The following is an 18979-nucleotide window of genomic DNA, read 5'->3' as shown; positions in this document are numbered from 1 at the left end:
ACGACATTTACCCAGAACCACCCGCGACAATGATTTTTGCCCCATCAGCCACTGGGCTGTCAACCCAGAATTCTAAGGGGCGGGGGAGACTGCGGGAACTATGGAATATGGCCACTGTTGGAAGACAGCATACTAGACTAGATGGACCATTTGTCTGACCCAGTATGACCATTCTTATGCTCCCTTTCCTGTGTGTTTGGCTCCTAGAACCCTCATATGCTATGAAATGTGGGAGGAAAGAGAGTGAACGATGGATAGTAATGCCTGGGGGGTCAAGGGAGCCCCTGGCACCTATAGCCCTTCATAATTATAAAGCAGTCAAGACCTTAATGAAGACACCTCTAAATATTAGTCCTTTTCTACACAGTGAATTTGGTCCAGTTACAGCTATCACTCGCTAGCTACCAGTGTAGCTGCACTCCTGCAAATCTCTAGGCTTTTTCTGTACTGGAAAAATGCATTGTGTTAGATAATAGGTTAATATTTTAACAAAGACAGTGTTAAACACAATTTTGCTCTACATGTGAACAAGAAGAGTCATCATTAAAAACATGCTTCATTGGAAACAACATAATGATGCTCACTCAATAATACAGTAACACCTTGTTAAATTGAAAGATCTCTGACTATATTCCTGTATAATGTCTCTTTAAACAATATCTAACTGTTGTAATGATTGTTTTGTTTCTGATATTTATATATGGCAAAGATTTATAAGCTTGTTAAAACTTATTGAATAAATAATTAAAAAACCCGAACTGTTTATAATTAACTCTAGCATAGACTTTTGCATATGAGGCAAACTCCATCTTCTTGATGGAACACTATGGGAGCATCTTCACAAAGCAATCTTTACATAACTGGACTGGATGAGCTGGGCAAGGGTTTCCACAGCAGTCATAACTCCGCTATGTTGCACGTATGTACTTCTTATATTGTTGCATATGGAGCCCAGTCTTGCTGGTCTTATTTATATGTGTAATAATGCTGAATTCATTGGTGTAAGAAAGGTGAGCAGGATTTTGCTTGTGGTGTTAACGTCAGTGCCTTAAGATATGCAGTATGGCCAATCTTAGGGGGCCAAATCATGTTCCATTGAAGTCAGTGGAATTTTGCCATTGATTTCAGTGGGAGCGGGCTTGGGCCATACTGAGTGTGGTTGTTGTGGCAAGTCAGGTATTTTACAAGTTAACATTAATGTAGCTTTTAGTGCAGGTAACACTGTGTGCACAATCTAGGACACCCCACCTTTACCCTACAATGGGCTCAAGGCATAACCTGGTTAGTTTAGGCACCTCATCCTTTCCCATCCTGGGCTTGGGGTGTAAGGCCTCGACCCTGACCTGTCCTTGGCTCAGGACGAGCCCTGGTCAATTTAAGTACCCACCGTTACCTGTCCTGACTTGGGGAATAGCCTTCTGCGGATTTGTAGGCCAAGGTCTTTATGCTGTTAAGAAGCATTTCTTCCCTAATAGCACCAACAGTGACCAAAGAAACAGACAAATCTTAAGATGTGTAAAGAAAATTTTGCAAGATAATACTCTGTACTTGTGCCTTCAGTCAGAAAAGACCCCTACCTCACAGCAACAAGAGAGAAAGGAAATGAAGAAAGGGGACCAGGATGGTTGGGGCTAATTGCAGAGCCAACCCTCCTTGCTAAATGGGTAATGGGACAAGGCCCAAGCTCATGTGGAGGGATGGTTCTGCGAAGAAAGAATCAGGTCCAGACAAGCAGGGACCATTCAGTCTGCAGGCAACAACACATGCAAGCCAGAGAGAGAGAGGTTAAATGCTACACTGATAACTGTGAGCAATAAAGTTATGCAAACACTTCAAGGGATTCTATTGACATTATAGTAATCATAAAAGCAAAGCCCCTTAAGATGTGTATATAGGTTTCTTAACAGTTTTCCTGTGCTGTGTTTTATATATTTGAAGGACATCATAATATTTGAATAGGAAAAACATGTTTTGCTTAAAATCATATTCAAAATGTCCCTTTGCCCTCCTGTATGTTTGTTTTTTGTAAGATTAGGTTTCTTAGGAAAACAAAAGAAAAGCTATTTAGATGTTCCTGAAACTTGCGGTTTCATTTCAAGACAGCTTAGAACTGGTGGGTAGGGAGTCACAATTCTGAAATGAAAAATAACGTAGCTAGTTCTGATACTGCTGATCTTTGTTCGTGAGCCCACACCAATCCTGTTGGTTAAGATTCTGCAGAAGTTACTCTTCCTTTGTGCTTTTAAAGTGACAGCTCAGCATTTGTTCAGAATTAGCAACAAAGTGATTATTTTATATATTACCACTATTTAATATTTTCAAAGCCAGCACTGATTTCATCATAGCTCTCTGATACATTGAGTTTACTCTTTTTCACTAGTGGGATTTTGCTATTTTTTTTAAAAATGGATCCTGCTAGATGGTATAAAGCAGTAGTTCTCCACCTGTTGTTTGCGGACTCCCGGGGGTCTGCAACCTATGTCTGAGGGGTCCACAAAAGGTTGTCATTACCATAGAACAGTAATTTTTAACCTGTGATCCATGGACCCCAGGGGTCTGCAGACTAAATCTGAGATTTCCAAAGGGGTCCACACATCCGTTAAAAATTTGTTAGGGTTCTGCAAATGAAAAAAGGTTGAGAACCACTATTATAAAGCATCTGTTAGTGATAGTATAATAGTGTAATAGTTTGTCTCTTTACCCATGACTCTCACAGCACTTTACCAGGACTTGATCCTTAGAGGCATCAACGTCATGCTGAGCAGAGTGGGGGAAGCAAAGGTGAATCTGCCAGCCTTCTGCCTCCCTCCATTCTGGGCCTGGCTGAAGGGCTTTTTTACTGGCCAAAGATCACCAGCATGCTGAGTACATTAGCCACCTACTTTCTAATTTCTGACCCACATCCTACACAGTGGAGGAGAGCAGGTGATCACCAGGAGATTTCTTTAATGTCAAGGGAACCCCTGGGCCCCTTTAGGCCAGCTTTAAGTGCCCCTTGCAAGACTGGAATAACACAACAGGACTTCGTTTGGCATTAAAGGCTCAATCCTGCACAGCCCAACCTAACAGTCACTCATAATTGCTAAACAGTAAAAAAAAAAAAAAGAGAGATAATATTCCTTATCTAGAGCATAGGACTGTTATGAGGATTAATTAGTGAACATTTATGAAGCTGTTGGAAGATGAAAAACACCATGTAAATACTGTCATTAATTTTAGTCTCTTTATTGTTTGAAGCACATTAGCTATTATGGAAACCATGAGTCATAAGTATATTGGAATGATGTCTTCAAGTACCATATAGCCGTTTAGATAATGGTTTGAAATTCATATAATTATTTGTGAAATATAGGAACCTATCTGACAGTTTTGTTGATCAATATGGTATGAGTGCACAGCATACATTTTGTGTGTATTTACTGCATATTGTCAGAAACATGCATGTGGCGGGGAAAGGGTTATATGGCCTAAAATACTTGGCCAGTCGTATTTTTCTTTGAAATGTTGACTTGGCTGCCTTTGGCTGAATGAGGTTTACATGATATTTTTGTGCGCAATCCATAAGCTGTGGTACTGTCGATGTAGGCTACTCACAGAATCCAAGTACCCTTGATCACATTGTGAACAGTCTCTTTGTTTTCAGAGTACGGTTCCACTCAGTGTGATTAAGGGTATCAAAATCTGGCCAAAAATGACTGAAAAAAAAAGTCATCCTCCTCCCCACTCCCACACATTAACAATATGTTGTCAAAATGCAAAACCAGGCACAGACTCTACAGCAGGGGTGGCCAACCTGTGGCTCCAGAGCAATATGCGACTCTTCAGAAGTTAATATGCGGCTCCTTGTGTAGGCACCTTGTGTAGGGATTGGAGCTACAGGCAACAACTTTCCAATGTGTCAGGGGGTGTTCACTGCTCAACCCCTTGCTCTGCCACAGGTCCTGCCCCCACTCCACCCCTTCCCACCCCCTCCCTTGAGCCTGCTGTGCCCTCACTCCTCCCACTCCCCCCCACCTAGAGCCTCCTGCATGCCACGAAACAGCTGATCAGGAGGTGCAGGAAGGGAGGAGGAGGCGCTGATCGGCAGGGGTGCCAATGGGCGGGACGCACTGGGAGCAGGCGGCTGGGAGCTAATAGGGGGCTGCTAACATATTACTGTGGCTCTTTGGCAATGTACATTGGTAAATTCTGGCTCCTTCTCAGGCTCAGGTTGGTCACCCCTGCTCTACAGCCACAGGAGCTGGTGAAGTCGGGGCTTGTACCCATGTATGTGTTGACTGAATTTGGCTCTTCATTTAGAGTGACTTTAACCTAATTGTATCTCTAGCATGAGTCCTGATGCTAAATGGTACCAATAAGATGCAAGCATCCTTAAATCGCACAGATTTTAGTGGCATTTAGGGTGCTGAGCACCACAGAAGTTTTGGCTCATCATCACCTGCTAATATTTCCTGCTACGCTAGAAATAAATAGAGAAGGAAAACACCTGCACAGATTGTAATATTTGTTTGATGACTTCTGCTGAGTAAGTCGCCCATTCATAGTGCTATTAAAAGCTCTAATACTATTTTTGTTTTCATTTCCAGAGGATCTCCTTAAGTATCTGTAGAGTAGACTGAAATTCTTCTCTTATACTAATAATACTTATATGGTATTCAACAACCATTAAGTAATTAATTCTCAAAACACCCCTCTTTAGTAAGGAAGTAATATTATCCCTATGTTATGAATGGAGTTGCCGAGGCAGAGAAGGTAAAGGACTTGCTCAAAGTTCCAAAGGAAGACCATGCCAGAGCTTGGATAAAAACTGCTATTGAAAGCAGCTACTGCTATTTTTAGTAAGCTAGCTTGAGCTGAGCTAGCACAAATCTGTCTCCTCACTCTGGGAATAATATCTCTCTACTGCATTGTAGACAAACTCTAGGAAGTCCTTGTATTTGCTAAGCAGTAATTGCAGCTGCGGCTAAATTCTTCTGGGTTCTGTAAGTCTTTTTATAGGATGCAAACAAGGAATGTTTTCATTTGTTACAGAAACCTAATTTTATCTTGGCTTTAAAAATAATCACCCCGTTTATTTAAGTAATCAAGTGGATTATTGCTGTAATGTGAATATTTGTCAAGATAACAGGATGATGGGAAATTGTAGTTCTGTATCACCAATTTAAGTTTTTCTCCTTTCTTCCTCACAGTCGCTCTGGGAAAAAATAAAACATTCAAATTACCATTATTAAATGAATGGCAAAGAAAGATCAGCTATTCTCCTCCCCTCTCTGGGGCCCAAGAACTCATATGCAGAAAAAATATCTTGAAATTTAGAGCTATCAACAGCTTCCTGTGGTCTAATGCTACATTCCTCCAACGTCTGGTAAGGTCACTGCTGAAGGAGCAGAAGAACAGCTGGGAAAGAGAACAAAGCAGTCAGTGGCACCCCTTGGAGGAAAAAAGAACTGAGCCCCAGGAAAGAGCTGATAGAGCTAAACTCAACTTGGTTTCTCCCCCCCCCCCCATTCAACAGTTCTTGTGCCATGACAAACAAAAGATAGATGTTCTGGTTTGCTTTGCTGTTTGGTTTATGATGTTGACTGAATTTGTTTAGTACAGATCTACGGGGAAAGGTAGAGAGAGAGAAATCCCATTTTTTCACCTCTGTTTGACAGTTCCTGCACTGATGGAAATTGCAGAGTTATATTGTGTTTCTTCCCCTACGCTATTTGCTAGGATCCCAGATCCCACAGTGTTTTACCCAGGGCATTACTAGTACTTTACCTTTTTCAGGGCAGTATGGTCAGTGTATAAGCGTTTAAATTTTAAGCCCAGTCCTGCTGAAAGCCCTCACAATGAGCTAAGCTCCTTTGGCTCCAGTGTGACTTGAGTGCATGTGATGACTCCCAGAGTTAAGTCTTGTGTTATGAAAATACATTAAAAAATAAGGAGCCTTTTTAAAAATACACAAAATACAATTTCAAAAAGGAGTTTTCTCTCTTCAGCGTGCTCCTTACATCAATTCAACTATGTCTTGTTGTCAATCCATTCTTAAAATACCTGTTGCCCTTAACTGAAATTCCTTGTGTGTCTGGTGGCTGGATTTGCCCTTTTGTATCAATTCTAGAGCCACATTTTACCCTGGTATTTATGTATGGGGTTTCCATCAATGTGATTCATATGTCTGACAGAAGAATTTGGTCATTGACTTTGATTTTATATTTCTGGCTGTTCCTCTTTGAATAAAAAAAAGAAGACAGAAATTGCTTTAAAAGTTCCACTTAAAATAATAAGATTAAAATTCACATTAATGCAAGCATTTGAACAAAGTAGAAAAAATAAAGCATCTTACTCACTCTCTACAATTCAGATAAAAGGTTTCCATGACAGAGATGAATGGAAGCACAGAATGGTTGGCATTGGACTCTAGCTGCGTGCCAGAAGAACTACAGGAAAAGAAGGAGGAACATGGACTGCCTGGATTTTGCCTCTTCCAAAAAACTGTGGCGACACCATATGCTGTGGGTCCTCTATTATTTTTTTTTAATGAACGTGCCTAATGGGACATGCCTAGCTGATGCAGGGGTTGGTCTGCATGTTTATGTGCCCACAAACATGGGCTTCCTGACTAGACAATGGCCTATATGCTCTTAGCAAGAATACTATGGCACAAAAGAGAGGACAAGTCTCAGACAAGACTGGAGCATATTAATAGTATTTTGGCAATACAGTGATGTGACTGTTCAAGGTTGCATTTACTACACCTGTTTCCAGTCACACACTAGAATTTATCCTAATATTGATAAATCTTTAGCTACAAAATACTTTTCCAATTAATAAAAATCTCTTTAAACCAGTTTCCAATTTGTACCAAGTGAAAAAAATGAAGTCTGCAAGTCATTATAGAAACAACGACTTCTGAGGAATTTTTAACTTCTGAAAAACAGCAGTAATAAACTTAAGAGCACAAATAATATCTGTATTGGGAGATATCCTCATTAGTTTAACTGAGTCAAATATTCCACAGTGAACCAGGATCAAAATCTCAATGTTGGAAAATTGAACCGCCTTCAGTAATGTGCACTTGCCACCTCTATTCCCTTCTTCCAGTGCATTTTAATTTCCTTGCTTCCCATCCTGTTCTCACTTTTATATTGTTAAGTCAATGTAAGATACCTTCATGTTTTCTTTGACTTAGATGGGAGCAAGATAAATGTCTTTCTCTGGCTCCTGCTTTGGAGATCAGCGGATATATTCTCAACTTAAATCACTATCTTTTAGCCACCCAAATCTCATTGCAATTACAGAGTTGTGCAGTTAAAAACTCAGTATATCAAGATGAGAATATGCTTCGATATACCTTTGTTGTGCTGGGGGAAAGAGTCCTGAGTCATTTTGGCCTCAGTCTTTTGTGCTGCTGCAAGAGGTTTACTGTGTTAGTTATGTCATTTTTTAATTGTCACCTTTTGACATGTACTGATTTGTACATATAAGAGTAAAGGCTGTGCAAATTGCTGGTTTCCTCCAATTCAATCCTATCCCAAGAAGTATAGCTAAATCTTCACTTGAAAGATATTTGCTCTGCCAGTTCAGGGCATTGAATTGTTCTGTTCAGTGTGTTTCCTGACAACACCCTGCATCTTCTTATTTCAGTACATCCCTTCCTGTTTTCCTTATTTACTGCTCAGTTGTTTACATAGCTGAGTGCTTGTGGTTTTATAGCCCTTTCTTATCAATACAAACTTTTTGCACAGACATTTAGCTATATAGGAGAAGACAGAAATCTAAATTCCATTTGTCTCTCCGCTTGCCAGTTCCTGTGCTGATTGAAATTGTAGTGAGATTTATTCTGTTTCTTCCTCCCCCAGTTTCTTAGGCATATGGGTCAGTGTCTACATATCAAACAATAGGATTGCTATTGTAACATATATGTTCCACCAGAGAATGGTCAAATCTGAATCCCTTTGAATTTCGGGGTGGGAAGCTGGATTTGAACTCTGACATTTTAATTTATTCCTTTATTTTGGATTCTGGGCCAAGTCTAGAACTAGAACCTGGGTTCTCTTCAATTTGGGTTCAAATTCTGCTGAAATTTTGTGAGAAGCAGGTCTCAAGATTTTGGATACAATGCTGAAAATCTCATGAGAATAGCAGATCTTGCAAGACTTCCCTCACTTTGATCTGAATTTTCATAACAGCTCACAGAATTACAATTCCATTACATTAGAACCTCAGACTATACCCCTGATTCAACCTTTAATCCAAATCCTGATCTCTCACTTAATCTGACCCCAACCATCACCTGGCTGATCCATCCCTAATCTTTTACTGAAACAATGATGCACCTATTGACCCTGACAGTTCTTTTGAATCTATGAGTAGGACTGGCGCTCCCCTTGCTTTGTCTGAGCTCTAGGAGCATGAGTGCCACATCAGTCAAAGCCACCTCCTATGCATGACTAACACAGTTATGCCGTTTATGCGTATCAAATAGGCTAAAGGCTCCTGGCAACCACCCCTTCAAGCAGCCATGCTCGGGAAGGAAAAGAGAGGAGTGAAAGAGAGAAGGTATTGCTTAATGGAGCCACAGTGACCCACATTGATGATCAAGGAATGACATTCTGACAGTGCTGTGTCATGTGTGTCTTGATATTGTTCAGCATGTGATGAGGCTGAATTCCAACGCAGCAATGTCTTAACAGAAACACAATGCCAGGATGTAACACTGTGATTATTGTGTTGCTCTCTGTGACTCCATTTGATGATGAAGTGGCTCACCAGTTCTTCAGGGTATCACTCACTAAATCAACTTCACCTCTGGCCTAATCAAACTGAGAATGTTTATTGCCTCCCACTAAAAAACAAGACAAGGAAAAAGTACCTCAGAGGCTATGCATAGTTCCTACCCCTTGTGGGTCTGTAAACATGCAGATAGCCACACCATTTATGCTTTCTGATCATGTAGCTGCTCATCATTCACAAGAACTCCAGTTCTACCCTCACATTAGGACATTTGTGTAGAAATCAGCCTCTCTGTACTTCTTCCTGTTTCCTCATCTTTCCTCCAGATAGCATGACTCTGGGTTTCTGTCCACAGTTACACAATGCCCACTTTCTGAATGGAGGAGTAGCCATGAATAAGATTTTAACTCTCCCTGGGGCAGAACCAAATTCCAGTGGAAAAATCCAACACAAATAGTGCAGATTGCCTAAGGGGAAATGTCAGACTGAGAGCTCCATCCACCCCATATAACTCTACAAAACAGAGTAATTTCTGTGGCCTTGGTGAGTCAACAAGAGAGACAGTGCCACTTTGGCTCCATTCTTCCTTTCTGTGCTTACTGGCCACATCTGGCTGATAGCTGTGCTTTCATCTCCCTGCTGCCTATCTGCAAAGGGAATGATTTGGCCCCGTATCTCTAAATAAGAATAGTTACTAGCAAGGAAAAAGAAGTGTATTTCATCTACTGCCTACCTTCTGTAAACAATGGCCTGGCCTAGCCATATTATGGGAGATATATATATATATACATACATTGGCAGGAGCTGAGGTTTAGAGGGGGTTGAAAAACTGATGAAGAGAGGAACATTGTGCCTAAAGCTGAAGGAGTAATAGTCTTCCCACCACTCAAACTGAAACTGCCTGTGCATGTGTTTAATTGTACCACTCACAAATTCCTTTGTGTGCCCCAGATGAGCTATGATTTCAGTTATTCTTTCCTGAGGCACCTCTATTTTGGCTCATTGTGACTCCCTCAGCCAACAATAGAACTCTGGTACTAATAGCAACCATAATCTTGAACAACTGTCAATTGGATTTTGCACCAAGACCATGTCTGTACTAAAAAGAAAAAGAAAAAAGATTCCCATCAGTTCAAAAAGGCATAGAAAAAGTTCAAGTGACTTTTGGCACTTTTACCATTCTGCTAGTTAAACCTGCTAGGTAACTGGTATAACTAATACAGGGGTAAAAATGGGTCTGGTTGTGGGAGGCTGATCTATACTAAGGCTTCTACCCGCACTAATGATGGTAATACCTTGGCAGTGTAGATAAAGAGTGATTTCCTCATCTCAAGGAAATCAACTTACCAGAAATCCAGTAGAACTCATTTGGAATCCTACTTTGCCTACCCTACAGGCTGAGTGATGCAGATCTGGCAATAGGAGGATTGTAGTTATATCCATAGGGCATGGTCAGTTTGTCCTATATCTAGGAGTGTTCTTAGTTCAGAGTTATGTGCTGCAACTAGCTAATGCTGACTACTTAATTCTCCCCAATCTGAATGCAGAATACCACACAATATTCAAGCAAGGCTCACTTGCTGTTGCATTGCTTACAAGGGACCTGGAAGGGGGAACTGGATCTGTTTCCTTTTGTGTTTGGTAATGAATTTTAAAGAAGACCTGAAGGTATTATTTTGTTGTTGCTTTTTGAACCTTAAAATATAAGGAAAATTGAATGTTTTCTTTCCTGTTTTTGCGAGGAAACTACTTAGATGACTCAGAGATGTGGGTTGAGAGCATTCTCTGCTGTAAATTGAAGGGATGGGAATGGCAGAGGTAACGTGTTACTGTTGGTAGTGGGGGGGTGTATTTTGAACCCACTCCCCACAAAAACTATATTTATATATATATATATATATATATATATATATATATATATATATAATTCTTTATATTATATAAATATAATCCCTGGCAGAAATTGAAGGAGGGCACGTGACGCCCTCAAGCCCTCCTCCACGCATCGCCTCTGGATGGTGGTAAATCCTTATTAAGGAAAGGATTTTTCCCAAATAGTTAAGTCAAATACACCTCTACCCTGATATAACGCAACCTGATATAACATGAATTCGGATATAACGTGGTAAAGCAGCGCGCGGGGGGGGCAGGCAGCTGCGCACTCTGGCGGATCAAAACAAGTTCGATATAATGCACTTTCACCTATAACTCAGTAAGATTTTTTGGCTCCTGAGGACAGCGTTAGATCGAGGTAGAGGTGTATATGTTAACAGTTAATCAGTTTTCACTTCTCTGGTTTCTCGGGATGTGCTGTACCTTCTGTTCCTCAGTTCTTCATAGTCTTCCAGGAAAACAAGGTAGATAAGGCTTGAATTTCTAATGTGAAAGAAAAAAATAAAGCAGAAAGAAATATTTTTTGAAAAAACAAAACCTCTCAGGCTTTCTTTATACATCATGCAAAAATGGGACACATCCATATTTTTCCTTTGCAGATCATGTTTTAAAGGTTTCCATATAGAAAGATATTTAACCAACAGAAATAATTCAATCATGTGCCAAAGCTGTTATGTGGATATTACATAGATGCACATCTATAGAATGTCATCTGTAGTTTTTATAAGCACAATTCTGTCATGTTTGCTACTGATACCTTCAGATTTTGCGGCTTGATGTAATTAACTGTAGGAGACTAAAATGTACTTACTCCTATGTATTTCATTATTGCCATTGTCTAGTAAACATATATGTTTGATTGCCATAGGCTGGGACTAATGGTTATATGGCTCCTGAAATCCTGAAGGAAGAGAATTACTCCTACCCTGTGGACTGGTTTGCTATGGGATGTAGTATTTATGAGATGGTTGCGGGTCGAACTCCATTCAAGGATTTCAAAGAAAAGGTCAGTAAGGATGAAGTGAAAAAAAGAACCTTGGAAGATGAGGTGAAATTTGAGCATGCCAACTTCACGGCGGAAACAAAAGATATTTGCAGGCTGTTCTTGGCTAAGAAATCAGAGGACCGTTTAGGAAGCAGGTATGGATTATTTCCCATGTTTAAGCCTAGATCAATGATGCAATCATTATTTCATACAAATGGAAGCCAAATCCTAAGGTTTCTAAAAGACTCCAATCTTCCTTTCCACTTCCATGAATGGAAGTGATTTTGCTCTAGCAGATCTATCTTGGGAGAGCATGGAAATGGAGGAATGTTGCCTCTGTGGTGTCAATCCCAATTACCTCCGCAGAAATCCAGAGAAGCTCCTCTTTTGGAGTTTTGTAGGGTTTTCAGGAATGGGAGGAGCCCCCTCCATAGCATTCTCTTCCCTCTAGACAGTGAATATTCTAGTGTATATCTGCATCTAAGTTAATGCTACTTGCGTGCAGAATGCTTGGTCTATGTCAGTGTGACTCTTGTAGGAACTGTGCTGTCAGGGTTCCAGAGCAGCAGCATTAAGGGATAACCCCCCAAAAGCCTGCAGGTATCAGGGTTGGAAAGCTGAACCATGTGTTTCCTGCAACAGGTATCCTAACCTCTCCCATTGACAGGGCAATTTCATGGAAACCCACAGAGTTTCCTGGGCCTCCTGCCATCATCCCAAGGGTATTTGTAAGAGAGAGTACACTTGGACCTACGTCCTTATTAGACAAAAATTCCATTTGAGGCCTTAATGAGAGTTTTGCCTTTGAAAGAACTGCTGGATTTGGCCCTGAGTCAGCAATCTTAAAGATTATTTGAATAATAAGGTAATTGGAAAGCTAAACATTATAGTATTTAACTTTTCAAATACCTTTGTAGTGATACATGGTGAAAGATTCAATAGCCTTACTGTCAAGACAGAATAAATTCAAGACAATCTATAAGACCTAAGTAAACTGTAATAAGATATAAAGGAAATTGGTGGTACCTACTTTTAGAACACATAGTAACTTTCATCAAACATGATTGTAAATTTATCTATCAATTCAAGTAGTTAAGTTTTCCAATATAATGTGATTGAGAACCTACCAAAAAGTAGATGAACAGACTCATTTAAGACAGTCCTTTCACATTTTATGTGTACACTACACAAAAATACAGGGAAATCTTCCACTGAAATTACTGGGAGACTTTTCTGTGCAAAGATTACACATTTTGCCTTAAAACTTTTATTACAGCATGGTGTTTAGGAAGCTAGGAAATATGGTCTCTAACTATCACTTGTTTAGCAATACAGTATAGTATTCAGTAACCAGTACAGTTAAATTTGTAAAACATATGATAATTAGAATAAATTAGTGGGTTCTATTTTGTAAAACTTGTTATTTGCCAATAGTCCAGATTGCTGTCTATGCAGTATTCAGTGTTAATCTGAATGCCACGTTGTGACACTGATAATGCTTGCAATAAATATAAAACTCCTATTTGCAATGGAGGGGCTTAATGTGAAGATGTATAATTAATCTTATTTATTAATAATATTAATTTGTCATACTGAGTTTACAAAGAACCTAGAGATATTTGAAAACTCATTAAAGAATGTCATAGAGAATCATATAACAGTGTTCTATATCTAATGTACAAGTGAAGACCATTTGATTTTTCCAAGGATTTAGCAGGGATGTGTGTGTCATTTTATCACATGAATCTTCTCTCCAGCAGGGCAAGTGTAATAGCTACGCAGCTTTTTGACAGAAGAATGTCCAAAATACACATCTTTGCATATCGATATGATATGGTCATGGTTTGATCAGCCACATACTGTATTTCTGTGAGGATTTCAAATGTGAACAGAGGCTATGATTCCCCTTTTTTTGTCATTATAAGGAAGCTGACAATTCTAACACTGAATGAAAACTGTAGATACTATTCAGCAACAAATTATCTTGCAACACAGATAACAGAAATTCCCTGGTTTAGCACAATAATAGTAATACTCTTCACTTAGAGCAGTGTTTCCCAAACTTGGGACACCGCTAGCATAGGGAAAGCCACTGGCAGGCCAGGCCGGTTTGTTTACCTACCACGTCCGCAGGTCTGGCCAATCGCGGCTCCCACTGGCCGTGGTTCGCTGCTCCAGGCCAATGGGGGCTGTAGGAAGCAGCGGCCAGTATGTCCCTCGGCCTGCGCTGCTTCCCGCAGCCCCCATTGGCCTGGAGCAGCAAACCACGGCCAGTGGGAGCTGCGATCGGCCAGACTTGCGAACGCGGCAGGTAAACAAATCGGCCTGGCCTGCCAGGGGCTTTCCCTATGCAAGCGGTGTCCCAAGTTTGGGAAACACTGACTTAGAGCATTCCATCTGAAATCTCAGTGTGCTTTTCATACATTTAGCCTCACAACACCCCTGTGAAGTAAGCTTTATTACCCTAACTTAAAAGTTGGGGAAACTGAGGCTTTGAGAGTCTGAGTGAGTTGTTCAAGGTCATACAGCAAGTCTTTGGAAGAGCTAGGAATAGACTGCTCTCCTAATGGAACCACAATCCTAGTCATGTGCTTTCACCACAAAACCATCTATCTGCCTATCTAATGTTACATTAGCCCTTAGTGGTGAGTGGGAGAAGCACCTCAAGACAGTTATTTGTGTTGAGGTTTTTCATTCTGCCACTTTGATTTTTCAAAATATGCTGCCTCTACTTTCTTTGCTGTTTGGTGCCGCTTCACGTCTTTGGGGGCACTTTTCCCCACCAAAAGTTCTACCAGCCCAACAAGTAGAACTACCGATGGAGCAACTTAGCCTGTGCTTTATGACACGTGGGGAAGAGGAAAGGGGACAAGTTATTAAAATACATGAGCATGGAACAGCCTACAACTGTAATCTGTAGTGGTACCTTGAAGTATTGAGGAAGGGACACAATGGAATCCATTAACATAATGTCCCATTTTTTCTTCCCTTCCCTTCAATGTCCCTTCAATACACAGTTTAATGAGAAATGGGCAAGGAGAAGTCCAGCCTTTCTGTACATGATGTTAAAAAAAACAAAACCTGTCACTGCCTATTACACTGGAGATATTGTTCAAGAACAGCTCATCCTTATGTAAAGATTAGCCTTGTAATTCTGCTAAGGTCAATCAGACCTTGGGTTATCTACATAAGCGCCTGTTGCATAAGTTAAAGCTGCTCAAGGGCAGCTTTAATTTGCATACATGACCTCTTGAAAATGTTCTAAATTTTGTATTCAAGACTCGGTGGTGTTGGCTTATTCTGGAGAGATTAACACCTTTCTCTCCACTCTCTCTCCTTTGGAACTTGCTCACCCCTCTACCTACTGTCCCATCACTCACTCACTCACTCATGCCCGTCAGCAAGCGGAAAAGGGGCAGTCCAAGAAACACCTGGCCACGCTGTCCCATGGAACAATGAAATAGTTCATTGAGGAATGTTAACTTGAGAGAAGTTTGACAAGCTCATTCACTTTTCTGTCACAGTCATGCAAACATCAGATTCACACAGGAAAGGGTCATGGCTAGGTAGAAGAAGCACCGTATTAGTAGGTGCCTTTAGATGGCATTCCTGTAGCTTCATATTTAAAAAAAAAAGATGTATTTCTGATGGTATCAAAAGAAAATATATTAGATCAGGAGGGGAAAACACTGCAGTAATCCACTGTGGAACCTACACCGAGTTCTGATGCTTTTAATAGCATGTTATAGAAAAGCAAAATAAAATAAAGTCTGCATGAATATGCTGAGTATGAGATCACCCAGTAACTCCATAGGGTGACTAACGGAGCTGCTAGGGTCACAAATCTGCAAGTTTCGATTATCTGATCTGCAGCTCTAATGCACTCCAGGCTAATAAATACAGTCAGCAATTGACTTCAGGCTCCACAGCTGCACCAGTGTTTATGTGTCACTAACTGACCTGGCTGGGTTTTGCAAGACCCTATGCAAAAATAACATAAGGCCCTGTTGATCTAATCTGTGTTTTCCTACTGTGCTCATCACCATAGTATACATCTCCCTTGCCACTTCTTGATGGGTAACACCATCTCTGTGTACCTTTGAGGCCCATCTGGCCGCCTCTGAAGCTTCTCGGGCTATGGCAATGCTCCCTGATCCCATAATGTTTACAAGATGTGGCCTCTGGAGACCTGCCTACTTGAATTAGTGTGCCAGGAACTGAAGCTAAAGTGCAGTTTTCTGGGCAGGAGTGAGCAGTTAGGGAATGGGAAGCAGTGCAAAGGGAATTAAAGATGCTGTTCAAGCTGGAGGGTCTGTTACATGTGCATGGTGCAGGTCCTTGGCAGAGCTGGACTTTCTGTGGTCACATAGGCCTAAGGCTGCATCTCATCACTAAGTAATGGTACTTCTGCACATTAATGAAGATGATTGGCTTTAACAGAAATTTGCATTATCTCTTTCTTTTAACCTTGTTATAAGGAGTCATGTCCATAGAACATTCGGTTCTTCAGTACTATCTCATAGTGCACTGTGAATGTGTGAAAGCGTTGTCTTTATTTAGTATATGACTTTGTATAAAAGTGTGATCAGAAGACTGCAACCCATTAACAAGATTGCTATTTACTGAGGCCAAGGAATAGAGAGAAATCTGTTTCCCCGGCATTGTAGTGATAGCTTGGTTCTTCATACTCCTTTACCTCATGTAGGACCCAGTCCAAGCTGTATCATCCATATATACAGGAAAAGAAGAATGCAATTTTCCTTCCTGTTCATAGCTTCTCCAAAAGTCAGGGCAGGTCTACACGTTAAACCCTGCACCAGTGCAGCTGCACTGCTGTAGCGCTTCAAAGAAGATGCTATCTATACCAACAGGAGGGCTTCTCTATAGTTAATCCACCCTCCCAACTATGTAGATGGGAAAACGTAACACTGTCTGCAGCAGGGGCTAGTTCGATTTAACTGTATCACTAATGGGTGTGGATTTTTCACACCCCTGAGCGACATAGTTATACCACCTAATTTCCTAGTATAGACCTGGCCTCAAAGGTCACTCTTTGCACATTCCCCACAGCTAAAGTTGCAAAAATGGCACATTCTAGGATGGGGCCTAGATCAAGGATCATAGTATGTTTTGATTGTACCCTTGAGACTCAGATTATTCCTGTCCTGGGGGTCATCTTGGGATCTGAATGTGGGCCCACATTGCAATAGTTCATGTGTTTCTGTTTCTCCTTCAAGAGAAGAGAACCTTAATTCAGCCCATGGCATGTACTGCAGTTATTCTTTCCAAGATATACTTATTTTGAAGTCTAAAAAATGTTTGATTCATTTTATTTTTAATTCTTGGGTGAGTTTTATTAATGATTATGTTCATAGTAGTGAGGGACTAAGATAACTTTAGCTCTAGAGAGTCATTGGGTGTGACGGTGCTAGGAAATATGCTTGCATTCTTTTACTAGCATACCAGTCTCATTTGAGTAGACCTTACACGAGTAGCCCCATTGAGCTAAGTGGGGCTACTTATGTGAATAAGAAATAATCATGAGAATAAGGGCTTTTGTATTGGACTTTGTGTGATTTTTTGTGTACGTGCACTTTGGACCAATACTCATGTCAGATGAGACCACAGATATCAGTTTTACTTGTCACCAGTTTCACACTGAAATCACTGTTTCCAGAGTTGACAGCTGAATGTATTACCCATTGAACCACCTGCTACAGTTTCCTGGAATTCTTATTCTACCTAAAATAAAATAAGTTATCTGGGCTTTTCTTGTTAATAATAGTCCCAATATTTCCCACTCCTTAGCTTCAGTTCCACTGAAAACCTGACTTTCCTAGCTGAAAAGTACAAAATATCTTGATCCCATTATGCACCTAACAACCTTTGGCTTTTGAAAGAACATGCAGAGGGATGCTTTAATGAAACCCATTTAAAATTAAAATAGACCCAAGTTATGCAATTGAACTTTCCCTATATATATATATATATATAGTTCACCCTCATTGGCTAGCTAGCACATCACAGTTTTGACTAACAATCTCTTGTTTTATTGCAGGAGCAGTGACGATGATCCAAGAAAACATGCTTTCTTCAAAACAATTAACTTCCACAGGCTGGAGGCAGGCCTCATAGACCCCCCTTTTGTGCCAGATCCATCAGTTGTCTATGCCAAAGATGTCGCAGACATTGCTGACTTCTCTGAAATCCGGGGGATTGAGTTTGATGACAAAGATAAGCAATTCTTCAAGAAATTTGCGACAGGTGCTGTCCCTATACCATGGCAGGAAGAAATTATTGAAACAGGACTGTTCGAAGAACTGAATGATCCTAACAGAATAGCTACTGGGGAATGTGCAAACGGAGGTGAAGCCAAGTCAGGAGTTTGTTTGTTGTTGTAAATATCACAGATTTTAACAAATATTAACAAAAAGAGTGAAAATGCACCACAGAACTTTCCAAATTCTAACAATGTTTCAAAAACTCAGCTAAGCTGTTTAACGAGAACCGATCAACCTAAAATATGACATCAACAGGACAAGTAGGAGCACAAGCTGAATGGACATTCTACTACTTTGTTCTCGCAACAGAGATAATCTGTTTATTGTGCTGGAAGCTATCAAGATGAAGAATCAGGTTTATTTTAGGAAACATAGAAGGATAGCACTCCATCACTCTGTGTATGTGAAATATGAAAACAATAACAGGGTGAGGAGGCACTTGTTCTGAAAATGAATGAGTCTTCCATTATAATACACTCATTTCCTTTCTTGATCTCTCTCTCTCTCTCTCCTTTTCTTAAATCAAATGTTTCCCTTTGTTCTATAGTTTTCAATAAAGGCTTTTAAATGATGAAGTAATACTCTGAGTAATTAGACAATGAATTTGGACTTCATGAATCAGAGCAAACTTAAGAATCTTTTGGCTATCTAGATTTCTGAGTTCATCTTAGTCACTGAATGATTTAGTAGTAATACATCCAAGTTCTCATTAATGTAAAAAAGTCAGTAGGAACAAGGACGGAAAGAATAAGTCAAATTCTCCTCTATCTTAACTTAATCAGACTGAGGGTGAACTAGTGAAATTGAGAAAATAAATTTACTTAATATTGTGTGATCTTATGCTTTTGAGTAGTTGTAATATAGCTTATATGAAGAAATTGATGTTTGATTGTGAATGCACATTCATTTTTTTGTTACCAAGTTCAACTTTCTATCAGGTTTCCTGATATATGTGTCTATATTTGGTTTAAACTGTAGTTTAAATTAAACTACAAATAGATCACACCAGTTTGTAACTGGCCTTTAAAAAGAGAAGTTTCTAAATATAATAGCAATGTTAATTCAATCAGTCACAAAAATAAAATACATTGCACTA

The 18979-nt window shown here is 40.1% G+C and overlaps 1 protein-coding gene across 2 annotated transcripts in view; it reads left to right on the top strand.

Moving 5' to 3' along the window:
* The window catches only part of GRK7 (G protein-coupled receptor kinase 7), a 29352-nt gene extending 10898 nt beyond the window's left edge, over window positions 1–18454 (top strand). The window contains exons 3-4 of one of the 2 annotated variants that reach the window (XM_030576147.1): window positions 11486–11757; window positions 17661–18454. In XM_030576147.1, the coding sequence (XP_030432007.1) occupies window positions 11486–11757; window positions 17661–18003 (615 nt within the window). In that variant the 3' untranslated portion in view covers window positions 18004–18454. Of the gene's footprint in view, window positions 1–11485; window positions 11782–17660 lie in introns of both variants that reach the window. The other variant, XM_030576148.1, reaches the window with a different exon arrangement.
* Window positions 18455–18979: the final 525 nt, after the last annotated feature.

Source organism: Gopherus evgoodei, chromosome 9 (genome assembly GCF_007399415.2).
Source record: "Gopherus evgoodei ecotype Sinaloan lineage chromosome 9, rGopEvg1_v1.p, whole genome shotgun sequence".
Lineage (NCBI taxonomy): Eukaryota > Metazoa > Chordata > Testudines > Testudinidae > Gopherus > Gopherus evgoodei.
Note: the sequence above shows the minus strand (reverse complement) of the source record. Positions and strands in the feature narration are given on the sequence as shown.